The sequence below is a fragment of the Myxine glutinosa genome, chromosome 1, assembly GCF_964187855.1.
Source record: "Myxine glutinosa chromosome 1, kmMyxGlut1.1, whole genome shotgun sequence".
Lineage (NCBI taxonomy): Eukaryota > Metazoa > Chordata > Myxini > Myxiniformes > Myxinidae > Myxine > Myxine glutinosa.
In genome coordinates, this window is record NC_136261.1 from 351,435,041 (window position 1) to 351,453,111 (window position 18,071).

General features: G+C 44.0%; 1 protein-coding gene across 2 annotated transcripts in view; it reads right to left on the reverse strand.

The window, feature by feature from the left end:
- Positions 1-8,202: 8,202 nt before the first annotated feature.
- RAB29 (RAB29, member RAS oncogene family) overlaps positions 8,203-18,071 on the reverse strand; it is a 52,939-nt gene continuing 43,070 nt past the window's right edge. For both annotated transcript variants that reach the window (XM_068098904.2, XM_068098910.2), the window contains exons 4-6: positions 14,476-14,657; positions 8,982-9,103; positions 8,203-8,808 (exon numbers count right to left, since the gene is read on the reverse strand). In XM_068098904.2, the coding sequence (XP_067955005.1) occupies positions 8,682-8,808; positions 8,982-9,103; positions 14,476-14,657 (431 nt within the window). In that variant the 3' untranslated portion in view covers positions 8,203-8,681. The remainder of the gene's footprint in view (positions 8,809-8,981; positions 9,104-14,475; positions 14,658-18,071) is intronic.

An 18,071-nucleotide genomic window follows, 5' to 3' on the forward strand; every position in this document is an offset into this window, starting at 1 on the left:
AAACCTGACTAAAGGTTGGCCTTGAAATAGCATCAGCAGAAGTCCTGAAACTTTTCCTTGAATCCAATCCAAAAAAATAAATAGGGGTAATACCCATGGGTGCTCACCTGGTAGAATAAAGCATTATACTAAACCGACTAAAGATATTTTAAACAGTATCACTGTATTTTAAACCAATGTCAATGGTTGCTCGGAGACAGGGTGGCATGCACAATCATACTAACATAATCAGAAGACTTTAAACAAGCAAACAAAAAAATACCTATTTGGGGGGGGGGGAAACACCCCTCCACTCCACGTATACCTCCTTAGACCCCGGTTTTTAATGTCTTGAACAAACTTCGGTACATCGCGGGTGATGAAGGTTGTGGTGAAGTTTCATCAAAATTGTGTGCGTAATTTCAGAGGAAAAAGGAAATTCCTATATCGGGGGGAACAAACCTGGGTCCACCTGGACCCCCTTATACTCCGATTTTTTTTTATGCCATGAACAAACTTGAGTTGCAACATACCAAATATAACTTGTGCCAAGTTTGGTCACAATCCCATCAGCGGTTTCAGAGAAGTTGCAAGTGTTTACAGACTGACGGACTGACGATACACATCGCGTAAGCTCCCCGGAACTACGTTCCAGGTAAGCTAAGACGTGTATATCCTTTACTTTTTCCTCCTTTCAAGAAAATTCATTTTTGCTGTCGTGCAATTTGTCAGACTTCCTCTTCGAGAGTATGGTAGTAAAATTGAACGGAAGGAAGTGTGTTCCAATATTTGAAAGTGGTTGTTGGTGTGCTGAGTAAACCATCCTCTCTAAGATCAGGGATCTACCTTTTATAAGGATATCCAATGGTGGACACTTCCGGGAAGTGCTCAGACAGGAATAGGAAATCAAAGCATTAAATGTTAACCCAGTATGGCATGTGATATGTTCCTTCTTTCTCCACTTTACCCTGTGCCTGTTCCCAAGTTTTCTTCTAAACCTGGGACATGTATTTACTCTGAAGATGTCAGGCAGTAGTGTATTTGTATATCGTGGTATTTGAATTGATGTCTTATTGATAAAGGAGCTCAAACTAGGCCATTCAAGTTCTCCAGACAAGGTTGATCTTAAGTGAGAGCTGTTTCTAAAATGCAATTTCTTTTATTTGAGAATATACAAGGTGATCATTCAGATGCAGTAGCTGGCTGCAGGTGCCTCCTGTAAGGTGCTGCAGGTTCGCATCAGCCCTTGCAGGGGTGCAGCTGTGCTACTGATGCAGTTCCCCCTGTAAATTAAAGAAGGAATTTGCAATTTGTCCCAAGGTGCCGGTGATGACTCGCCCACTCATAAACATCATGGCTTGTTTCACGTCCACGCGAGAGTTTATTGAACGTTACCCCCATGCAGTCTTGAGGAAAAAGGACGTGGGATTTGTACATTTGCGCAATCACAAAGCTGCCAACTCTTCTCAGAGAACCAGATGATTTTTTGAATGATGTTTGAGAAAAATATACGTTTTTTTTTTTTTTTTTTTTTTTTTGACAAAGCGAGCTCAAGCTCCAGGTGCCACCATTTTGTTGGAATATCAATGTTCCTCCACTGGGAGCACAAGAAGCAAGTTTGATTGGTCGAGACAACATACAATTTTACCAACTTCAAAACTAAAGTATTGGTAAACAAAGTTTTTACAAGAGATTTATGTCATGTTCAAAATGCATAAATCGATTGAAATGAAGTTGTTCCTCGATCATAGACAAAGCTTTCCCCTGCTTTGTGCATAAAACATTTTCAGGCCGTGAGATGCATAGAGCAGCCGAGGCAGCTTCATTGGTGAAGGAATACAATGCGGGACGAGTCGCCACTCTGACGCAAGATACTCAGATGGCTTATAAACCCCAGTAAGCTGGTACTCATGGCACAACAGGGGCTCAAACTCAAAAGCCTAAGATCCTAAACCAGCCACCTTAACCGTTAAACCAATATCAGGCTTGCTTTGTGCATTTGATGCAGGGAAACAAATGGTTTCAGGATTTTGAGAGGACATCAGGGGTGTGATCAGTTACCAAGCAGCTAGCTAGTGCTTGCCAAGCCAGCTGTTCCTTACAACGATTTCAAATGGAGTGCTTGCTCAAGTACTAAAGCCACTTGGAAAGCACTACAAGAAACGCACACCTCGTTTATAGTCAGGTTCACTATGTTTTTTCGTTCAACATTTTTGGAGATCAGCAAAACTATACATTTTTGGAATATTCAGTGCATAAGGAATCCAAAAATTAATGTTGGCATTTGCGTAGACACCTGCATGGCCGCCATTTTGGATTTTTTTAATGGCCGCCATAAAATACATAATTTGCGCTATCTCGGCTTCTAGTCGACCTAGAATCTTATTTAAATATGCTAATCCTATGTTTTCTGGGTCAAGAAAACCATTGGTGGGATCATTAGACTTCTAATCCTAACACTTGCTTCACTTTTAGGACTTTCCAGATGACACTCAGGACAGTGATGAAGATCTGTAAAAGCATATTCCTGACCGGTATAGACCCAGTAGATCCTGTGTATAGGACTTATAGTTCAATCTGATACTACCAAGGCTGCTTTCTTGCTTTATAAACCCATACCTATAACTTCAAAGGACTTGCAATATCATGTATTATGTAATACAGAGATGTCACAAATATAAAGACAATGGTTTTCAATTATCTTTTTTTGTTGCATTTCTATAACCCTGAGCACTAATTTGAGGCCTTTATTGGATTCCTTGACCCAGAAAACATAGGATTAGCATATTTAATGAAGTTTCTAGGTTGACTAGAAACCGAGATCGCACAAAATATGTATTTTATGGTGGCCATTTTGAAAATCCAAAATGGCGGCCATGCAGGTGTCTGCAAATGCCAACATTGATTTCCGGATTATCCATGCTCTGATGATTCCAAAAATGTACAGGTTTGCTAATCTCCCAAAATTTTGAACGAAATTATATTTGTTAACATAGTGAACCTGACTATTAGTGCATCCAAGGGATGGTGCACACACCGATGCCTCAAACTGCCTGCAGAACACGAAGATGACAATTCGAACGTACGCTCAGCTGCTCAGGGGTAAGTATGCATTCCTCATTCCTCAGCTCTATCCTACTAACTGCACAAGCTAGTTGAGCAGAACTAGAGCAATGCGACAGTCACCAATATGCCTCCATGTAGTCCCTGCCTGTGACAATGGGTAGATGCCCTCCTTCACTGTCCTAAAAATAAACAAGTTTGGTTTAAATCCCTTCAGCTGTTTTAAAGCATCACATAAAGCATCACTTAAAGCATCACTCCCCACCACACCAGACAGGACAGGTTTCACATCGATCCGTAAAGCGCTTTCAGAGAAGGGATTTTTAAAATATATATATTTTTTTAAAATATCAGCTTTCAAACTAATATGGCTGCCAAACCACATGATCTACGGTCATCATTTTCTAACTACATGCAACAATGGTGTTAGATGACATGTAAAGTTTCGCATCGATAGGGTAAGCGGTTTAAATGATATTTAATATTTTCCTTCAGTCCAATATGGCTGCCAAACCATGTGACCTACGATGTCCGTAGACCTTCGGTCTGTCTACCTACGACCTTCCGCTTCCGGTCTTGCCGGCGAGGTTTCGTTTATTCGCAGCTGTCCACGCTCTCCATCGAAATCTAAGTTAAGTAATTGTTCCCATTTGTATTTTCGTTAAAACTATTTATTTTATGGTGTTTGTACCTAAAGTGTGTCCCGAGGAAGATTCTCGGTGTAAATCTTTCATACCTGTATAGAAAATCGTGTTAATTCGTGTCGTGTCTTTTGAGGCCTTGTAGGCTACCGTGCCCGACCTTGAGGCTTTGTTTTTCTCTCAGCGGTCCGTCGTTTGTGCTCCAATAACTTTCGTTCTCTGTTTTTGTCCGTTTTTTCACCCCATAGCCTACTTCCTTGTTTAAAATCTCAACCCCCCCAAAAAAACCAAACAAAAAAACATTTCCTTCTGTTCTTATTCGACCACGTGTTTCTCCCCCATTTCCCCAGATAGTTTTCACTGTGAAACTTTAAAATGTTTAACCTTTCCCCTGAAGTACTGTATTCTGTCGTATATTATAATTTATAACACTTTTCTTCTTCTTCTTTAAAAGGTTGCTTTCGACTTGCTCACCAAATCTATTCATCCCAAAAAAAAATTCCATCTCTTACAGTGCCTCTTTTCTACATTCCCTAAACTCACCTGCACTCCACCCCCCATCCAGCGTCCTTAAACGTATTTTTAACTCGAAAGTCACAAGAAACTCATTTTGCAATAATTGTTCGTTTCCCATAAATCATACACTTTCCAAAATCCACTCACCTCTCCCCCCCAAATCTTCCACATTACCCCTCCCCTCCAAAACTTCCCCATCACCCCACCCCTCCAAATCTTCCCCATCACCCATCCCTTTCAAATCTTCCCCCTTGCCCCTCCCCTCCAAATCCTCCCCATCACCCATCCCTTTCAAATCTCCCCCCTTGCCCCTTCCCTCCTAAACTCCCCCCACACCCCTCCCCCCTCCCCTCCTAGACTCCCCCCTCCCCTCCAAATCCCCCCCTTGTCACTTCCCTCCCAAACTCCCCCCTAACCCCTCCCCTCAAACTCCCCCCTCCCCTTCAAATCTCCCCACCCTCATTTCTTCTCCACTTCCCCCCTCTCACACCTCCTCCTCAAAGCGTCCTCCCTGCTTCTTCCCCCTTCCAACTCTCACCTCCATCTCCCCAAACCTCCTACTTCGCTCTTCCCCCTCCTCAAATAACACCTCATTGTGCTTCACCCAATCACCATCAAACCTTTTGTCCACCCCATCCTTCCCTTTCTCCGAGCCATTCTGAAATCTCTGACACACCTTCAACAGCTCTCCCTACCTCTTCCTCCTCCTCCTCCTCTTCCACATCTTACCCTACCCCTCCTCCCCCCATTTCTGTATCCGATGCTCCCCCTTCCTCCTCATTAACGGTATGGACCTCAAACATCCAGGGCCTTCGTTCAAACTTAACTGATCTCTCCAAACAGGTTGCTTCTGACAAACCAGAAGTGATCTGCTTAACAGAAACTTTCCTCCTTCATGATGTCTCTGATTCCTTAGTATCTCTCCCAGGTTACTCCCAAACAACCCTCTGGTATGATAGAACTTGAGCCTCGTCCTGGAGGTGGTGTTGCTATCTTTATCAAAAACTCTTTCTCACTCGCCCTGCACTGCCCTCTCTCCACCTCACCCCCAGGAATACCTGTGGCTACGGCTTCCCCTTCGCTCCCACCTCTTGTTCATATGTGTGTTGTACCGTCCACCAAACAGTGATGACTATCTACATCTCGCTGTCTGATAATATGGACCAACTTCGACCTACTCATCCCAACTCTCTCTTCCTCATATGTGGTGATTTCATTTGTCACCATGCCAGTTGGCTGAGTGTGGGTACCTCTCTCACCAGCCATGGCTCCTCAGCAAAGGACTTCTGCGACTCACTGGGACTGATAGAATCTGTCAATTTCCCAACCCGGATCTCAGTCAACGGAGCATCTTCTCTTCTGGACTTGGTTATGACTAACTTCCCTGAAAATGTCTGCTGCTCTTCTTCTGCTCCAATCGGCTCATCTGATCATGTGCTTGTTAAAGTGGACATCTCTCTGACCATTCTCAAGGAGCCTCCTCAGCATCGACGAGTCTGGCATTTCACTCAGGCCAACTGGCTCAGTCTTCAAGCAGCCATCAATCATCTGGACTGGTCTCTCATCTCTACCACCTCCGACATCAACTAATCCTGGGAATTCTTCCAAAGTAAATTGCTCTGTCTCATGCACTGATTTATCCCATCTCGTCTTCAGTTGTCATACCCTTCCTCCCGTCCATAGTACACGGAATCTTGTGGTGAGGCTGTTGCCCAGAAACAACTTGCCTTCGTCTCCTGGAAAGCAAATCCAACGGAAGGAAATCTCACTTCCTTTCACAAAGCCCAAAACAAGTGTGTGTCCACCCTCAGAAGAGCCAGGAAACAATATCTCTCCGTTCTCAAGACCGAACTCTCTTATCTGTCTCCCTCTTCCAAATCCTGGTGGCGTCTGGTCAAATCTGTTTCTGGTGTTTGATCCCCCTCCATCCCCTCCCTTACCTCAAACGGCTACACAGCTGACTCCGCACATGAAAAAGCTGAATGCCTCAACTCTGTGTTTGCCTCTAAATCTTGTGTCCCAAACCCATCCCTCTCTGTACCCACCATACCCAGTCGTACCCAGCTGCTCCTGGACTCTGTGTCCTTTCCTCCTGACAAGGTGGAAAAGTTTGTCAACCCTGGACTCTGATTCTGCAACTGGACCTGACTGAATCAGCTCACGGGTCCTAAAATCCTGTTCTTCCGCTCTTTCACTCCCTCTCTGTTCTCTTCACCCTCTCTTTTGCTCAAGGTCAACTGCCATCTGCTTGGAAATCAACCAAAATCACCGCTTTACACAAAAAGGTGCAAAAACAGATCCGAGCAACTACAGACCAATCAGCCTTCTCCCAATTATCAGCAAAGTCATGGAATCCATCATTGCTTCGGATATGAAATCTTTCCTCTTCTCCAATGGCTTGATCTCTGATCATCAATTTGGTATCAGACCAGGTCACACTCTACTCTGGACATGCAGCTTCTGCTGTCTCAACAATGGATGGAGGTCTTCAATGCCAAACAGGAAATTAGAGCTGTCTCCCTCGATATATCACGTGCCTTCGATACGGTCTGGCATCCCGCTCTGCTCACAAAACTCTCCTCCTTTGGTATCCATGGAAATCTCCACGCATGGCTGGCGGACTTCCTCTCTAGTCGTAGTCAACGTGTGGCCCTGAATGGGTTTCTCTCATCTCCTCTTCCTGTTCAGGCTGGAGTTCCCCAAGGCAGTGTTCTGGGCCCTGTGCTTTTTCTGGTCTTCATCAATGATCTCTCTGACTCCCTTGAAAATCCTCTCTGTCTCTTTGCTGATGACTCCTCTCTGCCGCTCCATTCCTCATCCCTTAGATCGGCAGTCTGCAGCCTCCTCACTCTCTGCAGACCTGGACAAAATCACTAACTGGGCAAACAAGTGGAACATGTCTTTCAATCCTGACAAATCTCACACTCTTACGATGTCTCTCCGAAAAGACCGACTGGACAACCCTCCCATCCACTTTCTGAATAATCCTCTCCAAGAAGTTCTGTCACTCAAGCTTTTGGGTCTCACTATCTGCCATGATCTTTCCTGGGAAAACCACATTTCAAATCTGGCCTCCAAAGCCAGTCTGACCCCCTTCCCACCTCCCACCCCCCTTCCCACGCCGCCTCCCCCCCCCCACAGATTCCCGATGTCCCTCACAAATGTTGTGTTTATGTGCTTCCCCTTCTCTCCCCATCTTGTCTACCGCTCCCCTTTTTATATACTTTGTTTGTTTGATTTGTTTGTGTGATAAATGTTAGCTCTTTCACGAGCCTCGATTATGTATGCAAAAAAAAAAAAAAAAAAAAAAAAGGCATAAATTTAATATTTCAAAACAAATGGGTCATTGATCATGTACATGCAATTTCAGATTTTTAGGATAAGGAATTCGATTAAAACATTTATGGTTGGTATAACACTTAACCGATAACATGCTTTTGTTCCCCATTGGGAGTACTTGACGATGTGCCAAGTTTCAAATTTTTCCATTCAGCCGTTTCAAAGATAAAAAAAAAAAAAAAATTCTGTTTATTCCAAGATGGCTGCCACACAACGTGACCTATGATGTCACAATCATAAAACCATTCTGTATGGTTGCTGAAAAAAAAAAGAAATGAGGTTTGGCCCGTACGGACAACCCGAAAACAATGCTTCCGGTCACCTTCGGGGGCGGAGGCATTAAAATCTTACCTGCACATTACTAGTTTCTTTGCAGTGGCTTTTTGAAAGTCCACGTCAGTACCTCAGCCAAATTCTTACGTCATGCCCACATCAGGTGAGAAAAAGTGCCGAGCAGTCCTGCCCGAAACCTGCAGTTAATGTTCTGGTGTGAGTTACACTTGCGTTTCCTGCTTCAAAGTCATCATTTTTGGACCAAACTCAGGAAATGTTTCCTGCATCCTTATTGCATATCTTTTGAAACTAAAGGACATTTGTGTCAAAAGAGCATCATCATCCATTATGAAAGGAGGAAACTTTGCGTAACCATTCGAAAAAAGAAAAATTTCCACTTTGTACATTTATTCTGCATCCGATGTACAGAAATCGCACAACAGTAACACTTTTGTAGTTTACTATAAAGGGTGTGAAAGTCGTCGCACGAGCTGGAACGCAACAGAAGCAATCGTAGCAAACATCCATCCGCCAATACCAAATCAACGTGAAAAATAAACCAAATTCAAGCTTGAACCACCGTACACACCTGACCAAAAAAAATCAGTTAAAAACACTAAATAGTACCATGTAAAAAGGATGCAAATTAAACACTTGTCGAGATAGAGTTCAAAAAGTACATTTGCATTCACCACAATTTCGAGCTGCATCGGTCGTCAAACGTCATAACAGGTCAAAGAGTCGAGAGGTTAAAAGGCAAGCATAATCTTTGGAAATGGAGGGGGAGAGGGGGAGTGGGGGGGGGGGGGGGGGGGGGGGGGAAGGGAAAAAAAAAAGGAAAAAAAAGGAAGAAGGAGAAGAAGAAGATCTTCAGGTCTCCCAGCAACATCGGTGACGGTTGTGACCATCGGCATAATCAAGGTGTAGATGACCCACGTTTGCAGAGACGCTTTGACCACCCTCGCTCGCCCTCGCCATCATCTCGTCGACCAGCACACTGAAGGATTGTCCAGCAGACACGAGGTACAAGGAACAGGTGCAAATGACTTCCAGCAGTGCTTTGCAGATTAAATGAACAAACCAACAACACAATCTCAAATGATCATTCACGAGACATTGTCCAACAAGCCTCTGCAAATCCCGAAAGGGCATTTTTCATTCTGGACATACCCAACAGCTTTTTCTATGTTCCTGTTTTCTTTCACAGATGTCTCCATCCAGCCGATGAAGTTGTGTTCACGACTGAATTTGTCCACCTCAGTTTGTCCAATTGCCCATTCACCCAGGTCACACTAGGTTAATAAGAGCATGGAAGGAAAGTGCGATACAAAATAATTAATTAATAAATTGTCACATAATACATACGTTAAGATACTGAAAATATTAGTCTTACTTCACCTGCAGCATCACCTGTAACGTCCATCGTAGTCAGGTGGTGGTTCACGACATTCCCTATTCCTACCACTGATACCTTTGCTACATTGCTTCTTGTACACCAGAAATCCCTTGGATAGCAGTTTTCAAACTGCACAAACTATGAAGGGACTAAAACATCATGGGCAAATGTCTACAGCAATTTATGTCCACAGTCTCTGTCCTGACAACATATTTATGTCTCAAACTGAACTAGGTCACACATTCATGACCACCACTGTCCCTCCTCACTCAGCCCCAAAATCAAGAGCAGCTACACAATACAGCAGGCCGAGAAAACATTTGCTGTAGCCTTCAATTACAACTCGAGCACTAAACTTTAGACAAGATCTATGCTCATGGAAGAGACGTGACAGTGCGTTTATGGACAAACGTTTTGTGGGCCTAGAGTTGGACAAAACAAGCAGGGGAGGAAAGATCAGGAAAGAGATGAGGAAACAGTGCACCAGAAGACGAGAGGGTTGTATTAGGAAGGGTTAATGGGGGTACAAAGGATTGCAGGTTGGGATGGGAGACAACATACTGTCGCGCAACCGCCGAAATTATATCAGGCGATCGCGGATGCCGATTACAAAGGCTTTAACTCTGAGGCGGAAGCTCAATGGCGGATTCCAAAATCTAACACACCGAAGCGCGCGGAATGGAGGGAAGCAGCGCAAGTCCTCGCAGCCTTAACTATCAAATCAATCACCCGGTAAACTGCGTTCAGGTATTATGTACAAAAAGTAATGCAAGGGTTTATTGAAGGAAAAAGGCAAGGACAGGAAAAAGCACGCGCCGGTAACAAATATCCTAATCAGGACGTCCCCATATAACAGATATCAGAGACGAGACGAGGGAGATGAAATACGAAAGAAACACGTCTTTGATGTCAAAATGTACGCGGAGCTCAGGCTTATCTTGTCTTTGTCGTCTTGGTGGCTGTCGTCCAACACCGCTCCTTCCGGCCCGATCGCACACCACGAGGTCCCTCGCTCCAAGTCCCACAAGGCCTCGCTCCAAGCGCCACGCGTCCCACGCAGGCTAGCGGCTCCACATGAGGTCGACTCGGACCAAAGTCCTGCCGCGTCTCAAACCCAAATGCTCAAAATGGACTCGGGCTCTGCACTGCACTGCCAGGAATCCAACTGCTCAACTCGACTCAGGAATGGAACTCGACTCCCTCACTCCTCCTGCTCTGGTCCAACTCAGGTCGGGGCTCTAATCTCATCTGCCCGAAAATGGCGTCCGGCCCTCATTAATATCTCTGGCCGATGACGTCAGCATTGGCGCACTGCACTGCCAATCAGAGCCTCCATCGACTCGCCCCTGTACATGCCCACAGCGTCACTCCAACTCTCGTCCCCTACTCCGTGGTCCTTGTTATAGCACGTGCTATGCGAGGTGGGTAGGCCTCTCGGAGGTGTAAATGGTGGCGGCCAATTGTGGCGGTGTTCTAGCCTGATTTCTTCCTAAGTCATGTCAGGGGAGAAGGTGTCATTTAGTGTTGTACTAAAGGTCCTAACTAGTGTTTATGTGGTCTGCAGTGCCATAATGGACAAAGGTTTGACTACCAGGTGAGACATGCAAGGGCTCTACTCATTATTCCCTACACTAACTAACACACGAATCTCCTGGTAGATTCACAATCGTACATCTTAACCCGACAAACGCCTACACATGACTTATTACAGGAAGTGTTCCTTATCACAACATCTCGAAGCATGTTACCTACTCAGATCTACTCTGCTCTACATATTGCTCTACCAAATTCGTAACAATATGATGGTGGGGCACAATGTGCTTGAAACCCTGGAGGAAAAAGAGCACTTTATTAGCCTTCAGAAAGTAGATTGACAAATGGGAGCAAAGAGCAACAAGCCGAGAATTTTAGGGTTTAACAAGCGTTACGCCTAGGTCCCCCATCGGTGAAGTGATGCGAGTTGACAAAGTGGAAGACGCAAGGCGGCCATCTTGGATTTTGACGTGGCGACCCAATTTTCAATGACGTTCTTCCTTATGCGTAGATACACCCACACCAGATTAGAAGTTAGTAGTTCATTTATTTTTCAAGATATTCCACTCACAAGGTTCAGACATTTACTTTTCAAGATATCGCGCTCACAAGGTTTAGATATGGTGACAGCCATCTTGGATTTTGACGTGGCGACCAAATTTTCAATAGGGTTCTTCCATATGCCTTGTTGCACCCACACACCAAATTAAAATTCGGTCCTTTGCTTACGCACGCATGCACGGAAAACCATAGTCCCCCTTTCGCTCCGCGGTGCGACGGGGGACAATTAGGAGAGTGTTAATAGGAAGAACACCGATTCGGTAGTTGGAAGGTTGATAGGCCCAGGGGATCAGAGGGAGCTAGACCAGAGGAAAGGTGGTCAAAATCAGAAGCCATTAACCTATCTGCGATGTGAGAGTTTCAGCATCAGATATTCCAATAATGTCGAGAGTTTTGTATTTCATATAATCCAGGAGAGACTGGTGATGCCGAGGCAAAAATTTTAAGAGACTGAACCTCTTCCAGTGCCTGTCGACAGAAAACAGATAGGTTAGTTTAACGATCCTTAACAGAGCGACAAGATGAAACAAACGGTCTGACATTAAAAAACACATTCCATTCATCAGACCAGCCTGCCGACCCAACATAGGTAACAGAATGGGGTCTCATCTGCAACCAGGAAGTGAGTTTTCCAGGGCATCAAATGTAAAAGTTTCTGTTGATGAACAAGATGACCCAAAACCTCAGGAGCACCACAACCTCCACTGTGAGGGTAGATGATATGGTTCCATTGGTAGCAGACGCACAAGCGGAGGATATCAGAAAGCCAGGTATGAAGGCGGACTTGTAATCCACAAGCAGCAAGAAAAGCACAATGCCAGCCCCTAGTCGAATGCCCTAGATACGTTCTGTTTACAATAGTTTTATTTTTCAATTGCATGACAATGATTGTCAGGCATCACTGTGTTTCAATAGACAAGTTCCTGTTGTACAAACCATGCCACTTCAGGGACGTCCATTGTTACACGACAAATACATGCCAATCCAATTGCCTACAAACTGGTCCTTTCAAAGGTTCGGGCCCCACAAAAGCTGCCTCAAATAGGCTGGAAATAAAAATGTGTTGACATGTTGGGAAAGCACGATTTACATTTGTCGCCAACTACATGCCACACACCATTTCGATTTGTCAAAACAGAAGCGATGCTGAAGCTATGAACTGCGGTGTGCGTCCTTGGTGTTCCGCTAGTGGCTTTCCCCCATAGGGACATCAAGCCGCACGTAGAGAAACCTCAACATCCTTTTGATTATCAGGTTCATTTAGCTGTTGGATGTTGGACAGCGTCTTATCATAGAATTTCCGTGGCTGTCCCAATTTGCTTTTTAGAGTCGACTACAAAATGTGGACTGCCATGGCATGTAGAACAGAACGGGTGGGGTGGATCATCATTTCCGATCACTCTCTATTTGAAGGTCAGAATTTGCGCCAACTAGCTTTTTATTAGCGATACTATGGCAACTGAAAACAGCTGCGTCTCTCGAAGCCTAGAATCAAAGTCCTGTCCCACTACTGCATTACAATTCATATCTGTACTAGGAGTCCGACATAACATGAGTGCTTTGTCAATTCCATGTACAGGTGTTTGGGGGGGTTGGGAAACAATAAATAAATAAATAAAACAAATAAATCATAAATAAATAATTAAATTGATATACGTATGTGGGAAAATTACATGCCCAGACCAGGGATCAAGCCCAGGCCCTCTGGAAAACCGCAAGTTCCATATATGTGGGAAATTTTGCATGCGCACCCAGATATCTGGGGTATCTGGGGTCACCCAGATAGCTCGGAGCACTGGTATGGCTTTCCAGAGACCCTGGGTTCGATTCCTTGTCTGGGAATGTAATTTTCCTCACATATATCAATTTAATTATTTAATCCTGTTCATTAATCTAATAAATAAATAAATAAAACAAGAAAGAGCAACAGAGATTGCAGACCCTCGCCAGGATGTGTTTGCAGTTTTTAAGGCTTTTGTGTTAAAACAAATATGGCGGCCGAACTACGTGACCGATGACATCATTGTTTTTTCTCCACCAATTTATCCCTGAATTATGCTCAATAAATTATCTTGATCGGATGAAGTTTTGAACTTGTCAAATTATGAGGTCATAATTGAGGCACCGATGACATCATTATTAACATTTTATTCCCCATGGAGAGTTATTTACAATGAGCCATGTCTCAATTTTTTCTATTCAGCGCTTTCGGAGATAGAGGTGCAACGTTTTCGGTTTTTGCCAAGATGGCGGCCGAACCACGGGACATATGACGTCATAATTATCATGAAAAAAAACTATACAGGTGGAGGTGCACCTATGGTGAAAATTTCCCGTCAATCAGACCAACGGTTGCTGAGAAAATCATATTTATTCTGTGCGGACAAACAAACAGACACACAAATGGACCCAAATGCAATTCCCTCTCCTCTGGCGAGGGCAATAAAACATAAATAAAACAAATACATGAAACAAATAAATAAACAAGGCGACGTCATGCAGAGCACGACACTTGCAAAATCCACCCTTTCGCCTCCACAACCCCCCCCCCCCCCCCCCCCCCCCACCAAAAAAAGATTGCCATTGATCCATCAAATTGGCCATTTCATAAAGATTTAAATTGACAATCTTGATCAAAGCCTGGGTTAATAGGATGTAAAGTGACGATTTTTCAGATGAAAATTGATTTTAGAAGTTTCACCTCGAGTTGACCTTTGACCTTCTAACCTCAAAAATAGTTGGTTTCCCAATTCAGTGACTCAATGTGCAAATGCTATTACATTTTCATGTCAATCGGATGAAAATTGACTTTTTCAGATGAAAATTGGTGATTTTGGAAGTTCGATCTTTGGACCTCAAAAATAGTTTTTTTTGGGGTTTTTTTTTCCAATTTAGTGACTCGATATGCAACTGTTCAATTTTCAAGTCAATCGGATGAAAATGCCGATTTTAGAAACTTGACCTCCAGATGACTTTTGACCTCAAAATCAATAGGCTTCTCAATTGTGACGACCTCTACAACTCGGTGAAGTTCCATGAGGATCGGTTTAGAATTGTGATCTGTCGGCGAGTGACAAACAGAATAACAAACGCAACCGACCAATATACTTTTAAAATGTTCGATTTTGCAAGTAACAAATAAAACAGATGACAGAATGGCGAAGGTCGACAAACCTTGTTTGCGAGTAGGATGCATGGCACTGCCTGTCCATCTCGCTGCTGCATCTTGCTGTCGAGGTCTTGCTTCCAGCCAATGCAGTTGTAAAAGGTGTTGGCCGAAGAGACGTCAAACATAAGCACGCAGCCAGCCGCATCCTTGTAGTAAAGGCGAGTCATGGACGCGAAACGCTCCTGACCTACACAAACCCAAACCCACAGCAACACCATTAGGCTTCATTGAAAAGCTCAAAATTCATTTGAAACCTCAGACGCAGAATGAAAAGGGACGGACCAAATTTGACAACAAGCATCAACATCAACGACTAGATTTTGCAAGCTGATGCATCAATTGATGAAATGATGAATGAGCAGTCCAAGCCCCGCCCTTTTACTTGCTCAGTGTAACAAGCCAAAACTCCGCCCCTCCCACGGCAGAGGGAGCGAGGCTCCACCGGCCGACTGTCGTTTGCAGATACTTTTGTTTGTGGACAGTTTTGCGATTTTTTTATTATTATTATTTTTTTATTTTAAACGGCGTAGCCCATAGGGAGGGCAATTCCATCTAGAACAGTGTTTGTGCATATTTCCCCACAAATGTACACCAATCAGAGCTGAGGATCTGGTCACATGACGGGGGGTCCCAGCAGGTATCGTAAGGCAGGTTACGTGTTTCAGAAATTCCTCAATACAATTAGGATTTTGAAATGTGATCGACACGAACATTGCTCCCGAAACCGGAAGTGAAGAGATAACGGTTCGCTGGTTTGATAATATCTCAATACATTAGTGATTTAGTAATACTATAGTACTAACTCACAAGCCTGGTGTTGGCTTAGCGGTTAGGGTGCCGGCTTGGGATCCTAGAATCCTGGGTTCGAATCCCGATCGATCGCTGAATTAACGCCAGGGGGGTTGACTCAGCCTGTCATCCTTCCGAGGTCGGCAAATTGAGTACCAGCTTGCTGGGATGAATGATCCCGGTGTGTACCCCGGTTTAGAATAGGTACACCGTATCCCTGCGCATCGGAAGAAGCTACTCAGGGTTGGTGTCAGGAAGGGCATCCGGCCATAAAAACATTGCCTCAAACAGGGAACCATGATCGTCATGGGGCCCGCAATGCTAACCCTCGCTCTTGTGGGGAAAAATGGCCTAAAAACGATCAATAATTCATTCAGTACAAATTTGTGATTGGAATGATGCCGTTTTGAATGAAAACAGAGAACGTGCTGTCAATAACTGACATTCGAATGAAGGTGGCATAGGCATGTGGAATTTATTGGTTCATAGTTTGCCATTCACCGTTTTTTTTTGTATACTGAATCGAGGCTCGTGAAAGAGCTGACATTTACTTCACAAACAAATCAACCAGACAAACAAAATATATAAAAAGAGGGAGCGGAAGACAAGAGAAGGGGAAGCACACAAACACTTGAGAGCACACAACATTTGAGAGCAGGGAGATGTGTGGGAGGGAGAGGGCTTGGGGGGAGGAGGCATGGGAAGGGGGGGGGGAGGAGGCATGGGAAGGGGGGGGGGGGAGGAGGCATGGGAAGGGGGGGGGGGGAGAAGTATAAAACACAAGGACACCAAGGACTTCCAGGACAGAAGTTGGTATTTCAAAAAAGTGCAATTGGGGTGAAATTGGTCTTGTTTTTGGTTAGACCATTGGTCTTGTTTTTTGGTTAGACCATTGGTCTTGTTTTTTTCTGGAATTGTGGCTTAGAGTCAACTTCAGCATGGCAAATTTAAACTTTCTAGCCCACCTACAAAGTACCAAGCATTTATATTTATATCATAGATTCAAGGAGTGAGCACTTACAGAACAGGTTTATATATATTTGATGAGCAAGGTAGAAGATTGCGAGATACACTATCCCAACACAAACGGCACAATTTGATTTACAATGCACAACAAGAAAGCGCATTCAGAGATTGCTGACCCTGACCAGGATGTGTGGTTTTGTCCTTTTGGGTCCTTTAGGGTGTTGGGGTTCTAAATGGTCTTAGAGTTTGGAGTATTAGGGAACCGAAATGGTTTTCAGGTTGTAAAGGGTCGAAAGAGTTTATGGGGTCTCAAAGGGCCTTAAGGTTATAAAGGCTCTAGTCTAAAGTGTTTCAGGTGTCTTATGGCGTTTTAGGGGCCCTAAGAGTTTCATGGGTTTCAGGATTGTAAAAGGTCTTCGGGTTCCAAAGGGGCTAATGCAATTAATCCACCTACTCACATTTTGTGCAGACAAAGACAAACACACCTAAATGAAATACCCTCTCCTCTGGCGAAGGTAACAAGCCTGACGATGCAGACATTTGATAGCACGTCGGGCCTCAATCACCACGGCTGAATGATAACATGACCAACATCCAAAGACTGGTGCAGTGGTGCTGGCTTAACGGTTAAGGTGGCTGACTTGAGACCTCAGGGTTTGGAGTTTGAGCTCCCATCGTGCCGTTGAAATACCAGCAGGTGGGTTGTATCAGCCCGTCATCCTTCCACGATTGACAAAATGAGTCCCGGCTTATTGGTGACAGGGGGCGCTGCATCAGGGGCACAGCCACACTTTCAGAAATGAGGCAACCAGCAGCCACAAGCTGCTAACAAAAACAACAAGTCGAACATCCACGACACATTCGTTTTGTTTTATACATTGGAGGTACAACTACATCATTCCTCACACAGCGAATCCTTTAATTGTCAATTTGGTCACCATTCAAATCTGAAATTGGCATGACAGCACATCCCGAAGATCCCACGTTAATAACGGGCACATGGAATCACAATCAAATCCACCGAGTGAAACATTGGCCTCCAATAATCAGCAAAGAAGGGAAATCAAATTAAATATTAAATGGTGGAAAGATGACTTTGGTTACAAAGCGACCACAGAGCACAATGAAGGGATTACAGTACAACGGATGGGTTGGTCACTTAGTGGATTGTTCACCGAGTAAAGATTAAATATGATGGAGCTGCCCTTGGGTTTGTAATCAGAACAAGCTTAATATCTGGAGGTCATGAGCATCGTCATTCATTATGATCCTGCATAAATTCATATAATATCTGAAAAACCAAAAAAACAAACAAAAAACAAAACAAAACACAAAACACAAAAAAACACAAAAAACACACAAAAAAACACAAAACACAAAAAAAACAACACAAAAACAAACAAACAAAAAACACACAAACCAAACCACACGACATCGGCCATTATAAAGCTCGCAGTGTTTGTGTGAGAAATTTCTAAGGATATCCCCAGAGACTCAATAGTGGGCTGTCACTGAGTAAGTGATGAGGTCCATGGGTTTGAGTCCCAGGTTGAGGCAGAATTTTTTCCACACTAGCCCCAAGCAGAAATGTACTTCCTGTTTATTAACAATAAAAATAATAATAATAAATAAAAAAAATTATATATATTCAGAAAATATTATTCATATATTCAGAAGTGTATTCAGAAATGTGTGGGACAAAGGAGGAGGATGTGTGAAAAAAAATGGCCCAGGTTGCCTTGAAAGGCTCACTTTGGATATGGAGGAAGTTTATGGAGGCACGTCAAACGGTGTAGGTTGAGGTTGTGGGGGGTGGTTCATTTCAGCCTAAAGGGGGCAGTGACTG